We start from the raw sequence: 23,232 nt of genomic DNA, 5'->3' as shown, positions 1-23,232 counted from the left end.
AGAAGCTGAACTCCATATCCTGGAGTTCAAGAAAGCAAAGCTGAAGAAGCAGATCTCTGTAATTTTTTTAAGTTGAGAGTTATTTTTTTCTAAATATTATTTTTAAATGAAAAATTGGCTACATTTCAATTATTTTTGGAAGCGTGACTTATTTTCAAATAAGGGTAAAGTGGTAATTTGAGAATTTTTTCTGATTTATGTCGTGACAAAATACTAGACAAAAGCCAAGTACTGCCCCCTCTTCTTTTTATGCGGACACCAATTTGGCATTTATAAATAAGTTTAAGTACTGCACAATGAGGGTGTAGAATTTTAACACCATTACGTTAAGTTAACTCACAACAACAGGTTGGTATACATAGCAAGCTTAATATGATTTTTTTTTTTTTAAATTAAATATTTCCTCCATCCCAATTTATGTGAAGATGGTATTGATTGGACACAAAGTTTAAGAGAAAAAAAAGACTTTAGAAACTTGTAATCTAAAATGAGCCATAAATATTTTTATGGCAAGAAATTATCTCATTAAAGCTAATGAGAATTTTGAAGTAGTATTGTTACTAAGTATAAAAACATGTCATTCTTTTTTGGACTGATTACAAAAAAAAAAAAAAAAAAAAACATGTTACATAAATCGAGAAGGAGGGAATAATATATTGACCTGAGATAACCGATTAAATTATACTAATAGTGTAATTTTCTTTTAAACTATCAGTCTATATAACTTAAATCCTTATAAATAGAAGGAAGACATGTCTCATCCACAAGTTTATTGCAGCAGTCCAGTGTCACTCAAGTATTTCTCTCACAATGCACAATTTTCATCAACAAACCAACATACCTAAAGAATTCATTCATCCCAAGGAAGAACTAATACAAGCACAAGAAGAGCTAAATGAGCCAGTAATAGATCTTGGAGGCATGTTTACAGGCAATAATTCTGTGGCAACACAACATGTAGCCATGCTTGTCAAAACAGCTTGTTTAAACCACGGATTCTTTCAAGTTATTAACCATGGAGTTGATTCTCAACTAATTAACATGGCTCATGCTCATGTTAATGATTTCTTTAAGCTTCCATTAGGAGTAAAATTAAAGGTTCAGAAACAACATGGTAGTTTGTGGGGTTATTCAAGTGCCCATGCAGAGAGATTTAATTCAAGATTACCATGGAAAGAAACTTTATCCTTCAATTTTCATGAAAACAGTGGCTCCAATCAGAGTGCTGTTGTTGATTTCTTTGAATCTGGCTTTGGAAAAGAATTTGAACAAATGGGGTAAGTTCTCTTGCAAATTTTCTGCTGGAATAAATGTTAGGATATGTATTCTACTTGGGGATATCTAAGGTTTTTTGTCTTTCCTTCCTAAGGGATTTTATATTAATACTACTATGTAAAATCCGGTTATAGCATATTGTTATCTCTATTTTCTTCAAGTTACCACATTATGCTTGTGATAATTCTGAATTACATGTTGACCTATAGATTTATTTAACTTGATAATGTAAAAATTCTATATCACTGTCCATGCACGAGATTATTTATTTATCCTTTCATAAAAGTTTAGTCTTCATTTATTCACGGGAAAATAGTGATTTTCGTCCCTGTGTTATTACCTTATTCTGATTTTGGTCCTCGTGATATTCTACCAAACACATTTAACCTTCAATTAATTAATATGGGTGATTTTGGTCCAATCACTAACTGAGCCCAAAGAAACAAACGGACAGTTAATTGGTAAGAAGGGCAAGTTGGGTATTAAAAACACTAAAATAAGAAAAACCTAATCGTGCCATTTTATTTTCGCATTGTCCTCGTAATAGATCCCTTTTCATCCCTTCTTCCATCTGGATTTAAAGAAATATTTTGACTCTAAACATTGAGTAGCTTTTATGGTATTTGTGCATAAGAACTGGTTGAACTAATTCTGGAAAAAGACTACCACCCTTGCTGGAAGTGGAAGCGTAGACACAAGTCTGAAAGAAGCCACTGTTTGCTCTAAACAATGAAATTCATAAAGATGTGAAGCCGAGAAGAAGATTATATAATTAGAGCACTAAAGACAAGATAATATTTATTAGCAATAGAATAAGTTAACTTTAAGAATTACTAGTATACCATAATCAGATACAACTTTGTGCTATTACATACAATATATATATATATATATATATATATATATATATATATATATCAGAAAATTCAGGGAGGCAGTTCTTGAGTATATATACCATACTTGCATGCATTATAGCTCTCTGTTAGTCTCTTTCTCCTGTTTCTTCTCCTTAGGTGGAAAGGAAGATATAGGTTTCACATGTTTATCCCTCTTCATTCGAAGCATTTTTGCTGTGAATCTGAATACCCGATCAAAAACGGATTGAAAGACCCACTAGCTTCGAGTATAATCAATCTGAAATATTAACCACCCAACTTGCCCTTCTTAGCAGTCAACTGTTGTTTGGTTTTTTGGGCTTTGTTAGTGATTGGACCAAAATCACCCATATCAAATATTACGAGGAATAAAACCGGAATAAGGTTATAACACAGGAACTAAAAATGCCATTTCCCCTTTATTCATTTTCCATGACATTAACCGACCGTATCAGCCTACTGTAGTTCATTTCAAAAGGAAGCTTTCGGTGGACACAAGCCCGACTTTCTCTTCCAAAATTTCGAGTTTGTGATCGAGGGTGGCCAAATATGAGATAGGTTGCAGGGATGGCGCCTTCCTTTACCATCTGGCGGTTGAAAACAAAGTGCTAGTATTTCTTAGAGCTTGGCTTCTCCACAACCAGTCTTCTATTGGGGCACCATATAGAGGTTCCAGAGGAAAGAAGGGAGCGGCAATAAACTGAAAGGGGTGCCGCGCCTCTCAACCAAGCAGAATAGCCAGAACCAAGGGGTCTTTCTGTAGAAACCTCCACGAACAATCGTCGTTTTTTCGTCAAAGTATATACCATGGCACATGAATAAATTTAAATTTCCATATGTTATTTAAATCTAACCAACTTATTTCTGTACACTCACAATGTAAAGAAAATTATACTGTCAATGCATTTTAAGGTGTTGTTGCAAGTAACTTGCCTAATTTTTCAAGTTATAGATCCCACTTTTATGGATTGTTAGTAATAGTTGCGAAGTATTAACTAAAGGACATAATATAGTGTAATTTTCTTAAAATTATCAGTATATAAAAGTTAAAACTTCATACTAATTACACCAGCGGTTTGTCTTCTTTTTTTTTTTTTTCTTTTTTTTTAACAGATTGGTGTTTGAGAGATACTGCAAGGAAATGAAGAGGTTAGGACTTGTAATCATGGAGATACTTGGAATGAGCCTAGGTGTAGGCAAATCTTACTATAAAGATTTTTTCAGAGATACAAGTTCCATAATGCGATGTAATTTCTATCCAAAATGCCAAGATGCTGATTTAGCCCTGGGAACTGCACCTCACTGTGATCCAAATTCATTGACAATACTTCATCAAGATCAAGTTGGAGGCTTGGAAGTCTTTGTTGATAACAAGTGGAAGTCCGTGAGACCTAGGCCTGATGCACTTGTCATCAATATTGGTGACACTTTTACGGTGAGTCCAGAAGTATATATATGCTATGAGTTTAAAATTTTATGTGTTGACAGTAAAAAAGGTATTTACGTAATCATAAGATAATTATAGGTAAATATTTGTATTTACATCAGTTGATAACCTGATAAAATAGTAAGTAACAACTAACTTGTTAGATAATTAAAGGGAAAATAGTCAACTTTGCCCCTAGACTATTCGAAATGAGACAACTTTGCATTATGTTTTATTTTTAGCACAAAAATATCCTTACCGCAATAAATAGCTCAGGAATAGCCTTTTCGCTGACGATTGTTGTAGCTTGGATTGCAAAAGGCCAATTTTACCCCTAAACTATTTGAAATGGAATAATTTTATCCTCTGTTTCCCACATTGAAGTAGACCAAGGAATTAAGGAGGCAGCTGGGATCATGAGGATCGGTATTAGAGCTTTCTGCCTTTCTACTATTTCCGTGAAAAATATTATTCATTCTATTTTTATTTGTCCGGTATACTAAAAATAGATATTCACTTTTACTTATCCAGTTTGAAAAATCAAGAGATAATTTACCATTTCATACCTATTTTACCATTATTATTAATTATTGAGTTGAAAACTTCAAGAAATTGTTATTGGCTGCGTAACTTTTAAAGCATGTTTGATTGATTTTCAATCATTAGATAACTTAGTAATAATTAGGAGTAATATAATAAAATTATTATTCTATTTATGATTACTTAAGGGGTATGCCAAGTCAATACAAGACAAGCGGATGAAGTATATATAAAGAATTCAAATTTGTACTACATACATATAGTAACAAAATGTCTTTGTTTGAAGCGCAGGCACTGTCAAATGGACTATACAAAAGTAGTGTGCACAGGGCAATAGTAAACCGACAACTTGATAGAATATCATTGGCATTTTTCTTCTGCCCAAGGGAAGACAAAATTATAGTCCCCCCACAAGATCTTGTCTCAGGGCCAAGAATGTACCCTGACTTCACATGGTTTGATTTACTCAATTTTACACAGAACCACTATAGGGCTGATCAAGCTACCCTCCAAAACTTCACTCTTTGGTTCCTTTCTTCCAAATTCAACAATCCGACATAGCAAAAAACAAAAAACATTACTACTATTTATCCATTCTATATTGTGGGCCGTATAAGAGATTTTTATGCAACTAGAAAATATAGAGAACTTGAAGTATTTTTTGTTTTAATTTGTTTAATGTTGGACTGAAATGAATTTAAATGAAGAAGCATGATTAGTACATTTATATAGCCGACTCCAGTTTGTAATTTAGACGCATTTAGGGTCAGTTTGGTCATGATTTCAAATCATTATTTGAAGTTAAAATTGTGTTTGGACATACAATTTTGGTCTCACAAATTATAATGTTTTTTCATAAACATAAAAATCCCACAATTTGTGAAACTATCAAATCTTACATAACTTTTTTACAATCTTTCCAAATGTGCAAATCATAGTTCATAAACAAAGTATCACAATTCTAAAGTGCATTATTAATAAATTGCATATCTCCATGTTTATTTTATAAATAAATGCTTGCAATTACATGCTATTCAAATACAGATAATTTTAACTAGTGGCAACTAGTTAACAATAAGTCAACAATAGTAGTAACTAGCTATTCTTTAATATAATCTTCCCACATGGTAAGCAAATATCTTCACGTCGTGCATGAGTTTTTTTTTTTTTTTTTTTTTTTTTAAATAAAAAAAATCAAGATCATAAACTTGGAATTAACATCTTACTTTTTGGAGATTTTGAGATTTGAAATCATAATTTGAAATGAAATTGAAATTTCGTTTAAACAAACGCCGATTTCAAATCAAAACTTCAAATATGAGCTCCAAATTACATGGTCAAACGCCTGCTTATTGTAGTTGGAGTATTTGTTTCTATTTGGTATTGTGTTTTTATTTATTTTTGATATATAATAGTGTAGTATATGTTTTTATTTTTATTTTTTATATTTGACAAGCGAATGCAATTATTTTTTACCAGCTGACCAAATGTAACTTACCCTTAAAAAATTTAGACATATTGAAGCTGGTAATGAGCAATTGAATTCCTAAAAATAATGATGAAAACTGCCTTAAAGCTATTTACGGGGAGGGGGGTTGCTCAGGTGGTAATCACCATCCACCTCCAACCCTAAGGTTGTGGGTTCAAGCCATAAAAGGAGCAAAATGATGGAAGCTACTAAGGAGGCGCAAAAAAAACTATTTACAAAAACGTATATGAAAAAGTACCTTATTCAAAACAACGAAAAGCAGAAACAGATAAAGGAGGAATTAGGTATTTTATCTTGGAAAATTTATTTCAGGATGAGGGAATAATAATAAAATTTTAATCAAACCAACAATATTTATAGCTCGGAAAGCTAGGAGGAAATGAGATTTATTGTCTTTTACAATTCGAATTGAAGAAAATGGTATTTTCAAATCTCTTATGTGTTATGTTTTAATATGTTACATGTAAAAATGAAGACCTTTCGTAAAGGACGTAAAACTAAAAACATTTTGTAAGTGGCCTACAAAACCATTTCTCTTGTGAGGCAATGGCATTAGCAATTAATCAAATTATATTCCATTCCTGTTTCTCTTATGAGCCATTCTCTCGGAAGTCCATAGTTCTCTAAATTGGCATTTGAAAACTTCGAGTGTTCTGGAACTCGTAGCTAGTTTTCGTGTAACATTAGTTGTCTAAGACTACATCAATTTTGTCAAGTTGACAACTGGAATATTATACTGGATAACATGTATAACACTTATATATACATACAAAAAGTAATAAGACATCAAATATGTACAAAAATATGTACTTAACAACTTGAATTTAGATTTTCCTTCACGTGGGGTATAGATTCTGAAAGGGAAGAGACAAATGATAAACGTCGGATACTCCAATGAGAAGCCATAGACAAAAACTACTTGACAGGCCCCTCCAGATGGAGCCAATATTAGCAGACACTAGAGGCAGTGTACGACTGCATGAATGGATTTGATATTATTTCCTGAAGTAACTTTTTGAACTCCTTTTTCACTATACCATAATATGTTCTTATTGACAAAGTAATTTTTGAATTCTCTTTGCTATTTATACTAGATTCTTTTTTTTTTTTTTTTTTTTCTTATGTTAAGGGAATCCAACAATTATAATCAACAAAAATCATGCTTTCCTTGCTTACACGGTATAGTATTCGATCAACAAAATTCAATTGAACTCTTTTCCCTCCACCTAGTTCCGCCACTTCTTGATCCGTCGTTCTACATCCCTTAAGACTTAAGTCCATTTAGGGATTATTTGTTTGAGTTATTAACTACTTTAATGATTACTATCAAACCCAATAACCATATCACACTTATAATTGGTTACCATCAAAACCGGAACAATTAAACTATTTTTTTTTCTTTTAAAGATAATATAAACAATTTTCCCAACAGGTGTTTTGACAGGATATTTTTGTTGTTAATGGATGTTCTTCTTCTCTTTAAGATTCTTATAAGCTACCATATCACTATGATTGGGTAAAAATAACAAAACATGAGCTTCTGATATCTAACTTGATTGTGGCACACATAAATCAATTTTTCTTTTGCTCTTCTTTGTTTTTTCTAATTTTAAATGCCAGTTGTAGTAACCTCAATGAATATGACTTACAAACTTAGATGAAAATCCCCTCATTCGGTTTCATATACTGGTAGCTAGTGTTGGGTTTTTTGATATTGGTGAATGGGAAATGATGGGATGAAAAGTGAAGGGAATATAAAAGGTCCCTTTTTTGCTTTGGGAAATGTAAAAGGTTCCTTGTGCTTTGGTTAAAACATCTGTCCCACATAGGAAAAAGAGAGAAAAAGAGAAGTGTACATATTACATTACACCTTCTCTAGTTGCTAAAAGGGTTGAGGGGGAAAAGACCCCACGCGCCGTCGTCGTCGCTCGCTCGGCTTCGGCTTTGGATTTGGATTTGGAGGATTTGGACGAATTTTTCTGAAATCCTCTATTCTTCTACTCTTCTTACAAGTTTTCTTTTCTGTGTGATATACTGCCATTGAGTGGTTCGCCGCTACCAGAATTTGGAGTACTACTATTTTGGTAAGATAATCGTTCTATCCTGGGAGGGGATATTCCATCAACCTCGAGTACTGTGAGGGGAATAATTTCCTTAAGGACACACTTTGAACTAAGTGGGCTCGATTATGTTCTGAATATATATTTTTTTCCTAACACTGTTTCTGTTCATTTGTCCATTTTCTGTAATTTACTGGTTTTTACTTTTTACAGATTGTGTAATCTGCTTTTACTAAGTGTTTTATAGATTCAGAAACTTTATTTAGACTTATACAGATTATTTTTTTAAAAACAATCTTAAGGAAATTACCATATAATATTATAATCTGTATTCTGTTTAAGGAGATTAAAACTTCTGTAGTTTTCTACTCCATATGAATATTAGTATTCTGACTTGAAGATATAAAAACTTCGTTGGAATACCAAAGTTCATAAGTATACTGCGATTTGAAGAAATAAAATCTTCATCGTTTAAGTTTGTGATTTAATTGCTATTCTAGTTTTATTAACTAAAACAGTTTGTCGATTTGACAGTGACAAAGAAAGAATGGCAATTGAGACTGAAACTCCCTCTGCGACTGGAACTCCCTCTGTGAACATTGCACCAGCGGTCACGCCTACAACCCGTGCCGCTGTGCCACCGGCTGAGAAACCTGCAAAGTTCACCGGTGCCAACTTTAAAGGATGGCAGCAGAGAATGTTCTTTTGGCTTACCACCCTTGGTATGCAAAAGTTCACCAGTGAGGACCCTCCCGTGCCTGCCGCCGACATGCCTGACAATCAGAAGTTCATGGTTACTGAGGCTTGGAAACAGGCTGATTTTTTGTGCAAAGGCTACATTTTGAGTGCCTTAGAAGATGATTTGTACAACGTCTACAGTGCAGTAGAGACCTCCAAAGAATTATGGAGTGCACTGGAAAAGAAGTACAAAACTGAAGATGCTTGCTTGAAGAAGTTTGTGGTTGCCAAATTCCTAGACTACAAAATGGTGGATGGAAAAACTGTTGGAACCCAAGTTCAAGAGCTTCAACTTATCTTCCATGACCTTATTGCTGAAGATATGGTAGTGAATGAAGCATTCCAAGTGGCTGCAATGATTGAGAAGTTGCCACCCTCATGGAAAGATTTCAAGAATTATCTTAAGCACAAGAGAAAGGAAATGAAATTGGAGGATCTTGTGATTCGTCTCAAGATCGAGGAAGATAACAAAACCGCTGATAAGAGGTACCGTAAGAGTTCACCAATTGAAGGGGCAAGTGTCATTGAAGATGTTGCTCCGAAAAAGAACAATAAAAGGAAGAGGCGTTCTGGAAAGGAGAAGTATCCTAACAAGAAAAAGTTCAAGGGCAGTTGTTACAATTGTGGTAAAGCAGGCCATAAAGCTCCCGACTATCGTGCCCCCAAGAAGGACAAAGAGAAAAACAAGGGTCAGGCAAACATGGTGGAAGATGTTGATGACCTATGTGCAATGTTGTCCGAGTGCAACCTGGTTGGCAACCCAAAGGAGTGGTGGCTTGATTCTGGCGCCACTCGACATGTGTGTGCCGTTAAGGAAGCATTTACAACTTACACTCCCGCTGGACCTGACGAGGAGCTATACATGGGAAATACTGCAACAGCCAAAGTTGAAGGATATGGAAAGGTTCTGTTGAAGATGACATCCGGCAAAGTGCTGACTCTCAACAACGTCATGCATGTTCCATCAATTAGGAAGAACCTAGTTTCAGCCGCACTACTCGTGAAAAATGGGTTTAAGTGCGTGCTGGTTAGTGATAAATTTGTACTTAGTAAGAATGATATGTTTGTAGGAAAGGGCTACCTCACCGAGGGCCTTTTCAAACTTAATGTAATGGTTGTTGCCAGTATTAATGGAAAATCTGCTTCTTCTTACTTATTGGAGTCAAATAATTTATGGCATGTTCGTTTAGGACATGTCAATTACAAAACCTTGCGGAAAATGATTAATCTTGAAATATTGCCTAAATTTGAGTGTAATATATCTAAATGTCAAATATGTGTTGAATCAAAGTTTGTTAAGCATTCGTATAAGTCCGTTCAAAAGAATTCAAATCCTTTAGACTTAATACACACTGACATTTGTGATATGAAGTCAATACCATCTCGCGGTGGGAAAAAGTATTTCACAACTTTTATTGACGATTGCACTCGATATTGTTATGTTTACTTGCTAAACAGTAAGGATGAAGCAATAGAAGCATTTAAGCAATATAAGAATGAAGTCGAAAATCAACTAAATAAAAAGATAAAAATGATTAGAAGTGATAGGGGTGGAGAATACGAATCTCCTTTTGCAGAGATATGTTTAGAATATGGAATTATTCATCAAACCACTGCCCCCTACACACCACAATCCAATGGAGTTGCGGAAAGGAAAAATCGGACATTGAAAGAAATGATGAATGCTTTACTAATAAGTTCCGGTTTACCGCTGAGCTTGTGGGGGGAAGCTATCCTTACAGCTAACCGAATACTCAACAGAGTGCCCCACAGCAAAACACAATCCATTCCATATGAACTATGGAAAGGAAGAAAACCCAACTTGAAATATTTCAAAGTGTGGGGGTGTTTAGCAAAAGTACAAGTTCCTTTACCTAAAAGGGTAAAAATCGGACCAAAAACTGTGGATTGTGTTTTTATTGGATATGCTACAAACAGCAAAGCTTGTCGGTTTTTGGTTCACAAATCCGACAATCCCGAAATTCATGTTAATACGGTAATTGAATCAGATAATGCTGAATTCTTTGAAAATATTTATCCATATAAAATTGAATGTGAGTCGTCAAGTGAAAGATCTAAATGACCGCGGGAAGAACCAAAGGAAAGTACACCAAGTGAAAAGGATCCAAGGCGTAGCAAACGTCAAAGGACATCTACTTCCTTTGGACCAGATTTTGTGACATTCTTGCTTGAAAATGAGCCTCAAACATTTAAAGCAGCGATGTCTTCTTCTGATTCAGCATTTTGGAAAGAGGCAGTCAATAGTGAGATTCAATCAATCTTAGATAACCACACATGGGAAGTGGTTGATCTTCCTCCTGGAAACAAGCCTTTAGGTTCTAAATGGATTTTTAAAAGGAAAATGAAAGCTGATGGCACTATTGACAAATATAAGGCAAGACTTGTAGTCAAAGGTTATAGACAAAAAGAAGGCCTTGATTATTTTGACACATACTCGCCTGTAACAAGAATAACGTCCATTCGGGTGTTAGTGGCTCTGGTAGCCGTGTATGGTCTTGAAATTCACCAAATGGATGTTAAAACAGCTTTCTTAAATGGTGATTTGGAGGAAGAAATTTACATGGAACAACCCGAGGGTTTTGTGGTTCCTGGTAAAGAAAAGAAAGTGTGCAAACTTGTAAAGTCGCTTTATGGACTTAAACAAGCACCCAAACAATGGCATGCTAAATTTGACCAAACCATGTTGACAAATGGCTTTAAAATCAATGAGTGTGATAAATGTGTTTACATTAAAAACACTCCAGGTCACGAAGTCATTGTTTGTTTGTATGTTGATGACATGCTGATAATGAGCAAAGAAATGGCAGATATAAATGCTACAAAGCGCATGTTGGCTAGCAAATTTGATATGAAAGACTTAGGAGTTGCTGATGTAATCTTAGGAGTCGGAATTCATAGAACTCCACAAGGTATAGCATTATCACAGTCTCACTACATAGAGAAAGTACTTGACAAGTTCAAGTACTTGGATTTCAAGATTGCCAGAACTCCAATTGATGTGAGTTACGCACTTCAAAAGAATGAAGGTGAAAGTAAATCACAAGGGGACTATGCGAGAGTGTTGGGAAGTCTGATGTATATCATGAATTGTACACGACCAGATATAGCATGTGCCATTAGAAAACTGAGTCGGTTTACAAGTAATCCCAATTACACACATTGGATGGCAATGAAACGAGTTTTGGGGTATCTGAAACATACTCAAGACTATGCTTTGCATTATAATAAATATCCCGAAGTGATTGAGGGATATAGTGATGCAAATTGGATCACTGGATCGTCTGAAGTTAAATCCACGAGTGGGTATGTTTTCACAATTGGGAGTGGAGCAGTGTCTTGGAAATCATCCAAACAGACTTGCATCGCCCGTTCCACTATGGAATCTGAATTCATAGCTTTAGACAAGGCCGGTGAAGAAGCTGAATGGCTCCGGAATTTCTTAGAAGATATTCCATTCTGGCCCAAACCTTTGGCTCCTATATGTATACATTGTGACAGTCAAGCAGCAATAGGAAGGGCAGGGAGCGTAATGTATAACGGAAAATCTCGTCACATACGACGAAGACACAATACCGTTAGACAACTCCTCTCTAGTGGCGTTATCACGATTGACTATGTAAAGTCAAGAGATAACGTAGCGGATCCGCTTACAAAAGGCTTATCTAGAGAGGGAGTTAGTAGATCATCAATGGGAATGGGGTTAAGGCCGAGGACAAGTCATCATGGCGGTAACTCTACCTAGCAGACTGGAGATCCCAAGAACTAAGTCCAAAGAGATCAAACAAAGTTATGACTGACGGTTCAACATTGTCAAACAACTCAACCCATTCTCGGATGAAGACAATGTTCAAAAATAAGGATAAAACTTTATGGCTTGTTAATGAGTTAATAAAGCATTAAGATTTTTAATGATTATCTAAATCTGGCAGTATATGACCAGATAATGTGGCTATAAGACCACATGTTTAGAAATCACCTATGTGAGTGTTAAGTGTAAGCCGCTTTAAAAGGGAATGATAGTGAAGGCCCATTCTCTATGCACTCATGAAACCAGGCGGTGTTCATGGCTGAAACGAACACAACCGTGAGAACCATAAATGGTTGAAGGTTGATTGTGTGATTTATGTTGTCTAGGTATACAACAAAGTTCGACGGTTCAAAGATATCAAATCTACCGATTGATCGAGTATATCCGATGTAAGTTCACTACGGAAAGTTCAAAGGGAAACCTACTTATCCAGATGCAGTCAATCTTCGCTTGTATATCACACTTGTCCGCGCATTCTTTTATATTATGGCCATTCCCCATTCATGTGGGGGATTGTTGGGTTTTTTGATATTGGTGAATGGGAAATGATGGGATGAAAAGTGAAGGGAATATAAAAGGTCCCTTTTTTGCTTTGGGAAATGTAAAAGGTTCCTTGTGCTTTGGTTAAAGCATCTGTCCCACATAGGAAAAAGAGAGAAAAAGAGAAGTGTACATATTACATTACACCTTCTCTAGTTGCTAAAAGGGTTGAGGGGGAAAGGACCCCACGCGCCGTCGTCGTCGCTCGCTCGGCTCGGCTTTGGCTTTGGCTTTGGCTTTGGCTTTGGATTTGGTCTGATTGATTGATAATCTTTTTGGACCAAAATTCTTTTAAATTTTAATTTAATTATTTATTAATTAATTAATTATTTTCAGATTCTGACCCGTTAGTGACCCGGATCCGCGTGTCTGACCCGCGACCCGTTTCTCCCCGGATTAATTTAAATTTCCCTCCGTTTTTTTTTTAAAACGTACATTTTCTGAAAGGTTGCAAACCTTTCTGAAAAGGTGCAAACCTTTTCCCAACCAGTGCGTTAATGGCTATAAATTCCAGTTAATATTCAGATTATTACTTACGAATTTTTCTGAAATCCTCTATTCTTCTACTCTTCTTACAAGTTTTCTTTTCTGTGTGATATACTGCCATTGAGTGGTTCGCCGCTACCAGAATTTGGAGTACTACTATTTTGGTAAGATAATCGTTCTATCCTGAGAGGGGATATTCCATCAACCTCGAGTACTGTGAGGGGAATAATTTCCTTAAGGACACACTTTGAACTAAGTGGACTCGATTATGTTCTGAATATATATTTTTTTTCCTAACACTGTTTCTGTTCATTTGTCCATTTTCTATAATTTACTGGTTTTTACTTTTTACAGATTGTGTAATCTGCTTTTACTAAGTGTTTTATAGATTCAGAAACTTTATTTAGACTTATACAGATTATTTTTTAAAAAACAGCTAGCCCACCCAGACAGGATCAAATTACTATCCAAATCTAAGGTTTCCGCAAGATTTCTTGGTGTCCAGCAGAATCATCAATCGCTTACATTGAAACCACAATATAATTACACTTGTAACGTATCAACTTAACAAAAAGTAAAAATAAATAAAGAAATAATGAAGTGCCACTTTCTCTCCAAATGCATACTGATACAATTCAAAATAGTGACAGCCATCTGCTAAACGCTCCATAATCTGCTTTATCCCCTGGCTTTGCTTTATTATCTGATTTCATTGCAAATATTTGGCCTTCCAATCACTAACCCAAATGTTATACACTAATGAAATCACACTATACATGTAGAAAATGACAAGTTTTTAAGTGTAAATCAGGATCAGCTGAAAATAAATGTGCTGATTACCGAGATTGGGACCTGATACTCCCCAACGCACAAGAAACTTCAGCTTCTAATCCAGGGCACCACAACGCTTACAGCTTACCTAAACAGTCTAAAGTCAAAGTAAATCACAAAAAGCCCAAAAAATGATATATGCAAGCTCAGCAGGTTATATTGTTTGTGCTTGAAATAGAGCTTATGTTGTTAAATTGATCAACAGAAACCAAACCATACAATAACATATAGCTGAAATGACTTACAAAGAAAATGCTTTTGCATCAACGAATGTGTTTCTTAACTTAAAAAATACGCTATGTTTTGGCAAAACGTAATAATACAACAAAATGTGGCAGTTTATCATGTTAAAATGATCAACAAAAACCAAACCACACAGCAACATATAAGCTGAAATGACTTAGGAAGAAAAAGTTTTTGCATCAACGAATGTGTTTCTTAACTGAAAGATATCCTATGTTTTGGCAAAACGTAATAATACAACAAAATGTGACAGTGTCAATAAGATTTCGACGCTGAAAAATAAAGGAGAAAAACTCGAGTGTCAATGAATTTGTTTCTACAGTATTTTCTGTTAACCAATGGATCTCCCAAATAAGTTACCAACTCTGTAGTACCTAACAAGCATGAATGATACTTCTGAGACATAGAAAGATCAGATTTTAAGGATTCATCTAACAGGTAGAATACTGACTACCACTGGTATGTTTGATTTATGAGACCAAGACAATCAGTCGCATACGTATCTCATGACCCTCAGCATGTATATTTAGTGTGTGCGTGGGTGGGGAGGCCAGGAAAATAGAAAACTAATCGTCAATCATCTGAAGTCCCATTACCTATTTCACAGCACTGAAAGCGTATTTAACAGGCAGGAAATTTTTCATCACGAATAGTAAGCGAGCAGAACAGCACTCAATATGTAAAATTATGCAAAAGGATAGTCATAACATTACATTAGGACATTCGAGACTGTAAATGAGAAAGTATGGGTGATTCTAAATAACAAAGAGGCCGATCATCAAAAGTCGGCAGTTTCTCTGACTATCTCACAGCGCCCCGGGGAGAATTATTTGACACGTAAAAAAAAAATATTATTCGTGAATTGCAAGTTAGAGAACAGCACACAAAATGGATACTTAGCTAGAACAAGTAAACTTTAAGATAGATTAAGCTATTTGAAATGGTTAAATGGATGCTTACGTATAAGGAATACACTTTATGAAGACTACAGCTATTTGGGATAGTTAATGTTATAACTTAGAAGATACGGGCTTAAAAGAAACTAATGTCAACCGTATGAAGATCCACCAACTACTTCAGAGTGGCGGGGAGGATAATTTGAAGTCACTAGAATAACAATCAATATACACACTTTCTGATAAGGAACACCAGGTACATACTAGAACAACAACAACTAAGCCTCAATCTGAAACATGTTGGGATCAAACATTTGGTATACACCTATCCTAAAGTAATAGCTCAAGTTCCTATTACCCCGGCGCCCTCCTCCCTTGGAAACCAAGCATGTATCTTTGGTTATTCATTTTGGGTTTATATTGTATGATTCAATTATTTCGTTTTTGATTGTTACCATTCACATAAAAAATTTAAAAAAAAAAAAAAAAAAACTACGATCTACCCGAACCAAAATATGTTTGGTTTAGTTCAATTCTCTTTTGATTTGGCTTTTCTGATTTTTGGTTTTTTCAATTTTGTCTTGTCATTTGGTGTCATCATTAATGTTTATTTCGTTATGGGATGTACCAAGGCAACGTAAATAGCAAATGCTAAGCATGTCGTATCAATGTACTGAATGGACATTATTACTATACATTCTGAAGTGTATGAGGATTGTGAGCATTTAAGCTTATGAGATGATACTTAGCTTCCTAGATTTTTTCTCTTCTATCTTTAGCTAAATTCAGTCTTCTTGTTCAAGTTTACATCAGTGGTATCATAGCAGTTTCCTGCTCAGCGAGTATTGATCCATGGCTACCGAGATGAAGAAGGTGTTGAATCGGTTAGATTGAATGGCAATTGACATGGCTAACTTTTCTGTGCTCCAAAATCAGCTGGAAACAGCAGTGGTGGATACACTAACTAAATATGCCCACTTCCTAGCGCTGTCACACCCTTATTCTGCTTGATGTGGATATTACCAGGGTATTTATGGAGCATATCTTCAAACTTCATGGGATGCCTGAGGATATTGTAAGTGATAGGACTCCAATTTTCACTTGTAAACTATGTCAAGAACTATTCATTACAAGAAGTTACCCTGAAACACATCCACTTACATATCACTCTCGTCTGATGGCTAGACTGAGGTTATTAACACGTGTTTGGAGACCTACTTAAAGTGTTCTTGCTCTGACTCACCTTCAGATTGGGCACTATATTTGCAGAATGATGATATAATACCGCCTTCCATACTTCCAACCAAACCACTACTTATGAAGATTCGTACGGCCAACCCTCTCCCCCCCATTTACCTATGTTCAAGGTGACTTTGAAGTGAGTGAAGTAGACAGAAGTTTTAACTACCAGGGAATTCAAATTGCAGTTGCTTAAGTTTCATTTATGCAGATCTCAGCACAAAATGGTAGACTAAGCCATCAAGAAGAGATCAGATAGGCAGTTGGCAAGGTGGGAGATTGGGTCTATCTTAATATCCAATTCTACAGACAACTGATTTTCTCTAGAAAGTATTTCACCAAATTTTCATCCAAATACTATAGCCCCTATGAGATTGTTCAGAAGATGGAAATGCTGCTTATAAGCTCTACTTGCCAGCACAGTTACTATTACATCCTCCCTTCTATGTGTTTTTAGCCAAACCCTGTTATGAAGTCCCAAATAAGGTTGTGCATCCTATTTACCATTTTCCAAAAAAAATAAGGCTGTGCATCCTCCAATACTGGATTTTTCCAGTCCTCATCCAGCTAAAATGCTAGTTAGAAGGATGATCGAATAGGTCAATGACTCAGTTTCTGATTCAGTGGGCTTTCTGGTCTTATCAACTATCCATAAACTCAAAGACACGTGGGCTTCTCTCAAACTTTGTGGCATCTCCCAACTTAACTTAAAAATACATAGGATCATGTTCCAAAGGTCATAAGCTAATGGGCAATGCAGAAAGAGGTGGTTAACTGTCTCCTGAGCGTTCTTGCAGAAATAACATACGTTGTCCAAGTGGTAGCATTTTCTATTCAGATTATCCAGAGTAAGACATGCATTCTTTAGTATAACCAACTGAAACATTTAATCTTCATAGGCGGTTTAGTCTTCCGTACTAGCTTCCATGGCCATATATCAGGCAATTGATTATGAGAACATAGTTGCCTATAGCATTCTTTCATTCTGAATGTGCCTTTGTTTCCCAATCTCTACTTGTCTGGTGCACTTTCATCAATGTTGTGAGCTGCCACCTTTTCTAACATTTCCATCAAACTCCCAAGTTCCCAATCCTGTACAAACCTTCTGAAAAGCACATCCCAATTGTTGTTGATCCTGTTTAGGGCAATTGAGGAATCCTTGTCCCTGGCAATGTTGAAAAGGCTGGGGTATTCCTCCATGAGAGCTGTATTGTTGAGCCATCTATCCTTCCAAAAGTTAATATGAACACCATCACCAGGTTTGAAGTGGATTCCATGAGAAAACTCAAGACCCAGCTTACTGATATACTTCATTGGCCCAACTCCATAAGGTAAAAGTACAGTATTAGAGCTCCAGTTGTCCTTTTTACTATGTTTAGCTATGCTCACCTCCTTCCAGGGACTTCCATCATCTGAGCCAAACCTCCAAAGCCATTTCATAAGTAAGGATTTGTTATGAACTGCCAGATCTTTGACTCCTAGGCCTCCATTGCACTTTGGGAGCAATACTTTGTCCCATTTTACCAAATGAAATTTGTGAGTGCTGTTATTCCTTTCCCACAGAAAATTTCTCTAAATCTTGTCCAGCTTGTCTAGCACCTTCTTGGGAATGGGGAATAAGGACATAAGGTAGGTTGGTGTACTATCACGAACTTGGAGTTTTGGTTTACTTTAGGATTTCAAGTTACCAGCATAGCTGTTAGAAACAAAGAAATAATAGATAAGCAATTGTTGGTGCTTCTCATTACAACAACAACAATATACCCAGTGTAATCCCACAAGTGGGGTCTGGAGAGGGTAGAATGTACGCAGACCTTACCCCTACCTCGTAGAGATAGAGAGTACTTCTCTTTATCAGTTCAAATGGAGTCTTTTATATTAAATGAATATGCAGCAGACTCATCCAAAGTTGGCATTTGGAATAGTAGAATGCTCGGAGAGGTCTGGGTTTTTGGAGGAAAAGAGATCTCATGCATGCTGCTTGCTCACACCGTTAAACTAATAACATCTGTTTGAAGAGTGACTAAAAGTGCACTACTCTGACAAACAATAAGGATGAAATCGAGACTAAATCCAACGATAAGGCCCTACTTTGGGCTTTTTCTCTATGAGCAATATGCTCATTTGAGCTTATGAAATGAGATGATACTTAGCTTCCTAGATAATCTTTAACTTAATTCAGTCTTCAAGTTCAAGTTTACATCATATCCTTTTAACCAAAGCACAAAAACAGGAATATCAACAATTAAAGCACTTACGGTAACACAACCGAATAACGCAGAGATAGCAAAAAAATCAATAAGAAAAAAATAATAATTTTGAAACTGCAAATTCCGAAAAATAGAGATCAAATAAAAACTGAAATATTTTATACCACTGGGAATCAGAAGATTGTGAATCCATGTTGTTGTAAAATTGAGTCAACCGCCTTCGATTTTCCGGTTTCGGCTTGACTGGTTTCTTCTTTAAACCAAAAATTTCTTGTACCAAAGGGACATGAACCAACACTAATTTCCAAGCTAAGTACCAACCTGCACAAATGTCAGAATCAAAATCTTATTCTTATAGATGAAATATTAAGATATAATGGTTTAAAAAAAAAAAAAAAAAACTGAAATATCACAATCTGTGTATTAAAACACACCTCAACTATAAGTTGTTATCTTTCATATCCGAAAACCCTAAACCCTATCAGGTAGGAAAAGGAAACATAGATCAGAGGCGGCGGATTTAGAATTTAAAATCTATGTGTTTAATTTTAAGATTATTAGCATTGAACTCAATATTTATGAATTTATATCTACTATCTATTACAATCTTAATAATTTTTTACACATAAATTATGTTTTGTATCGAAAGTTAGGAGTTTAATAATTCAGGTAGTAAAAAAAACAATGATAGTTGAGGTGTGAAGTCGCGAAGTAGTGAGATGTGTTTCTGTCCATTAACTCAAATATTAATGACCCAAATTCAGATTTTATTACAATAATATAGACAGACCTAAGAGAAGAAAGGAGATAACGAAGAGGATAGCAAGAAGAGGACGAAAGAGTAATAAAGTGAGATATTCCCAAGACGAGCACTCCATCATTCAACTGAGCCTGGAAAATTGAGTATTTTTGCAAAATGATTTCCAAACTTTTTTTTTGTTCAGGTGACGAAAGGAAGGAACTAAGAAGGATAAATTACACTGTACAACTAAACTCTATCAAGAAGTCATGACGCGTCCGTCCTATAATTTGTTTTTTGTTGTCCTGCCTTCATTTGGAGTTGGGCAGGTCTAATTTTGTAGTCCATTAATAAATTGTATTTTGTATTTTTCATAAGATCGGCTACCAAACGGATTAGCCATAAATTATCAGAAAATTCTATTAGATACGAGCTACTTAGCCACAATATTGCGATGTATTTCGTAGCTAAATACATACAGTATTTTTTTTGGTAATGAAGTAGCTTAACTAAATTGATTACATTTGTAGGTTCATATGATGCCCAATAATTTTGAGTTCAAGTATTATAAGTATAAATGTATTAACATTGATCCCAAGTTTATTGATTGTTGCTTATGTATATTTCAATTTGTTGATCCTTCATATTAAAAAAAATATTGAATATTTATGTGCAAATACATAGGAATTAGTACTTTAATTAAAGCATGAAACCTCTTAGTGAAATGTTTCGCCTTTTTTACCCTTTAAATTGTATCATGTTTCACTTCACATTTTTTTACAAGGAAATGTACATTTTTAATGAGGTAAAGAGCTGAAATATACCTCCATAGTATTTAAAATTGGTCAATGTTGCTTTGAGAGCTCTAGTATGAAGTGGATGAACTTCATGGGTTCAAATGCTTCTAGAAGAAGAAAAAAAAAGTTCAAACTTATTCCTCAAATTTTTACTATGATTTAAAATTATTCTTAGGTCGGAACTCCGTTAAGGGCCAAGGACAACATTGATATCTTTTTCTCACCTGCAAGATAAAATTAATCAAAAAGGAAGAACCAAATTTGTACATGAACAAAACTAACCCTTTTTTCTTCTAACAATTTTTAGCATAATACATTTCTTAAAACCACTGTTTTATCAGACAAAACTCTCTTTGTAAATGGAAAAGGGTAAGATGAACCCCCTCTACTATTTTTTATTGTTTAACCAATCCTCTATAATCCTATTTGGATATATGAGTCCTTACCGTCAGCCAGTGTTTCATCTACTCCTCACTCGATAGAGTGGACACGTGGAGGCTTGAAATTGAAAGGCCCAACTCAAAATTAATAGACCCGTTCGATCAAGTTTGATCTGCGACCCCTAAACGACTCACTCCCGATTAAACCCCTAGACCTACTTAGTTTCTCATTTTAGAAAGAGAAAGAGGACAAATACGACTGTTCAAAGTCCCTCTCGTTTCTGTGTCAAACCTCATGTGATTGAAGGCTTGAAGCTTAAAAAGGTAAGTATCTTCATCTAAAATTTATGTTATTAATTGATTTTAACCATCTTATCTCATAAATTGAATGCCCAAGTATCATTTTGCTTTCTAGGGTTTTGGTCTGCAGATTTTTTTAGATTGTCATCTTATTCTATCCGTATATTTACTTTTAGTTGTTGATTTTGTCTATTTATTGTTGTATTATCATGCATGTGCTCTTTCTTTGATAGTCTTTGCCCATTTTACGAATTGTTAGAATTTCTTTATTTTGTTTTGTTATTGGGTTTGTGTGGGGTTTGTAGGGACCATAAGACTTTATGATTTTGGTTGTTATATTTCAAGGGTGAATTTGCATTTATGTAACACCTCGTGCATTCGGGCTAAGGTTTGAATCCTAACATGGGTATAATAAACCTAATATGAGTAGTGTAGAATGGGTGCTTGAAACCTAATGTCACGACCCAACTAGGGACCGCGACGAGCACCCGGTGCTAGCCCACCCGGACACCCCTTGACTTATACGTACACTTACATCTAGGTGAGCCACATCATTAAACATGTAATTCTATTCATCCATCAAGCTAGTCCCATTGGACAATAACATCTTTATATCATCATTGGTGACTATGCCATGTCAATATACATAAGCCTGCGCGGCTGACAAAATGATATACAAAATATAGGCCGACAAGGCCAGACATACGCAACCATATATACATGCCTACGAGCCTCTAAGCAGAGTATAACATATAACATAAGCGGGACAGGACCCCGCTATGCCCATAATTATGTACACAAAAGAATAGGTACCCAAAAGCTATGGCTCCGAATGAAATAGAGCTCTGCTATGTAGTCTCCGAGAAAGCAGCTATGGATCAAGTCTGTCTCCCTGTGCACCTGCGGGCCTGACGCAGCGTCCACAAACAAAAGGACGTCAGTACGAAGAATGTACTGAGTATGTAAAGCATGATCAATATCAACATAAAAGCATAATATACAATCATATGAGATAGCATAGGATGGGAGATAGGAACATCACCGTCATAAGCACTTACTTGCCTTACATAGGAACTTTTCACTTCTAATGCGTATTCGTGTACATATATCCATATCCATATCCGTACCCATAATCATATCCGTATCCATTTACGTATCTTCTTTCACATTCGTATCATGTACATATTCTTATTCGTGATCGTACCGTATTCGTATTTATTCTCATATCCATATCATACACATCATTATATCATATACATAGCATTTACATAGCATACCCGACCATACAGGATCGGTGTTTCATACATACTTGGCCAACCAAGGCTCAAGGTTGCACATACCTTGCCCTACCAAGCCTTCAGGGTTACATCTACCTGGCCTTACCAAGGCGTCAGGGTTATCCGTACCATCTGCAGAGGTGTGCGCGCATTACATAATCATATACATACATACTTACATATCTTACTCAGCCTCATAAGCTCGGGGTTCTATAATAGTCATACATCGATACATATACATAATAGCTCATAAGCATCTTTACTATTATCATCTCTATCATCATCGTCATCGTTATCGTTATCGCTATTACCATTATTATTGTCATCTATATCATTAATACTATTATCGCCATTCATCACATCTACCTTTATAGACTTACTTGTCATATGAGGAATTTAGTACAATCGTAGTGTATCAAGCATCGTGAGCTTACTAGCTCGGAAGATCAAATCATCAGAAGGAATCATAGTCTTATAGAAGATTTAGACGTTTGGCCAAAGAACCATGCCTTATGAAAGAAGGGTTAGCCTTACATACCTTTCCGTTCGACTATTTATCGCTTGTACGTTCCCCTTCAACGATCGCGTTTCTACCTTCATTAAAGTCATACTATCATTAGAATCGATAGCTAGCATATATGACTAAAACTAGAGAAAATCGGACAACATCTCCTTTACTCATACCACATCTCCCCATAACGTATATCAACTCTCAAACGTCATTAATGCATTCACAATATCGCAACAATAGCCTTTAATCATCTACGTTGTCCGTATTCTCAATTCACATAATTTCGTTCATTCATATACAAGGTCTATTCCATGCTCTCAATGTCATTTATAACATGATTATAATCATAATGTATCAAGAATCATACATCAATCCAAACATCTTCTCAAAGGTGACACTATTTCCTCATTCATGACCCATTTCCTATTTCCTCATATAATCCAAGTGTTTCAGCTTTCAAGTACCTTAAACAAAAAGGAAATGTCATAAAACTTACCTTAGATGGTGTAGGAATGAACCTTGGGTGCAAACACTTCACTTGATAAAAACCC

General features: G+C 35.5%; 3 protein-coding genes across 8 annotated transcripts; 2 read left to right on the top strand and 1 right to left on the bottom strand.

Moving 5' to 3' along the window:
* Positions 1-696: 696 nt before the first annotated feature.
* LOC132627062 (gibberellin 20 oxidase 2-like) lies at positions 697-4,852 on the top strand. The gene is made up of 3 exons (XM_060342141.1): positions 697-1,277; positions 3,264-3,585; positions 4,408-4,852. The coding sequence occupies exons 1-3, from the start codon at positions 811-813 to the stop codon at positions 4,675-4,677; spliced, it is 1,059 nt and encodes a 352-aa protein (XP_060198124.1). The 5' UTR covers positions 697-810; the 3' UTR covers positions 4,678-4,852.
* A 3,360-nt stretch (positions 4,853-8,212) lies between these two features.
* Positions 8,213-13,621, top strand: LOC132628861 (uncharacterized). Its single transcript, XM_060344618.1, has 3 exons — positions 8,213-8,680; positions 8,858-9,277; positions 13,613-13,621. The coding sequence occupies exons 1-3, from the start codon at positions 8,213-8,215 to the stop codon at positions 13,619-13,621; spliced, it is 897 nt and encodes a 298-aa protein (XP_060200601.1).
* A 137-nt stretch (positions 13,622-13,758) lies between these two features.
* On the bottom strand, positions 13,759-19,650 carry LOC132627061 (uncharacterized). 6 transcript variants are annotated; one of them, XR_009577766.1, is made up of 4 exons: positions 19,468-19,650; positions 18,842-18,998; positions 14,099-14,186; positions 13,759-13,995 (listed from the first exon to the last, which is right to left on the bottom strand). XR_009577766.1 is itself a non-coding variant. In XM_060342140.1 (3 exons), coding segments are annotated over exons 1-3 (249 nt in total). In that variant the 5' UTR covers positions 19,559-19,650; the 3' UTR covers positions 13,759-14,185. The 6 variants fall into 6 exon arrangements, 2 of the variants coding, with proteins under 2 accessions (XP_060198123.1, XP_060198122.1); XR_009577765.1 differs by having other exon boundaries at positions 13,759-13,961; XR_009577763.1 differs by having other exon boundaries at positions 14,099-14,177.
* Between the last annotated feature and the right edge of the window lie 3,582 nt (positions 19,651-23,232).

Source organism: Lycium barbarum, chromosome 2 (genome assembly GCF_019175385.1).
Source record: "Lycium barbarum isolate Lr01 chromosome 2, ASM1917538v2, whole genome shotgun sequence".
NCBI lineage: Eukaryota > Viridiplantae > Streptophyta > Magnoliopsida > Solanales > Solanaceae > Lycium > Lycium barbarum.
The sequence above is the reverse complement of the archived record's forward strand: the minus strand, read 5'-3'. Positions and strand labels throughout refer to the sequence as shown.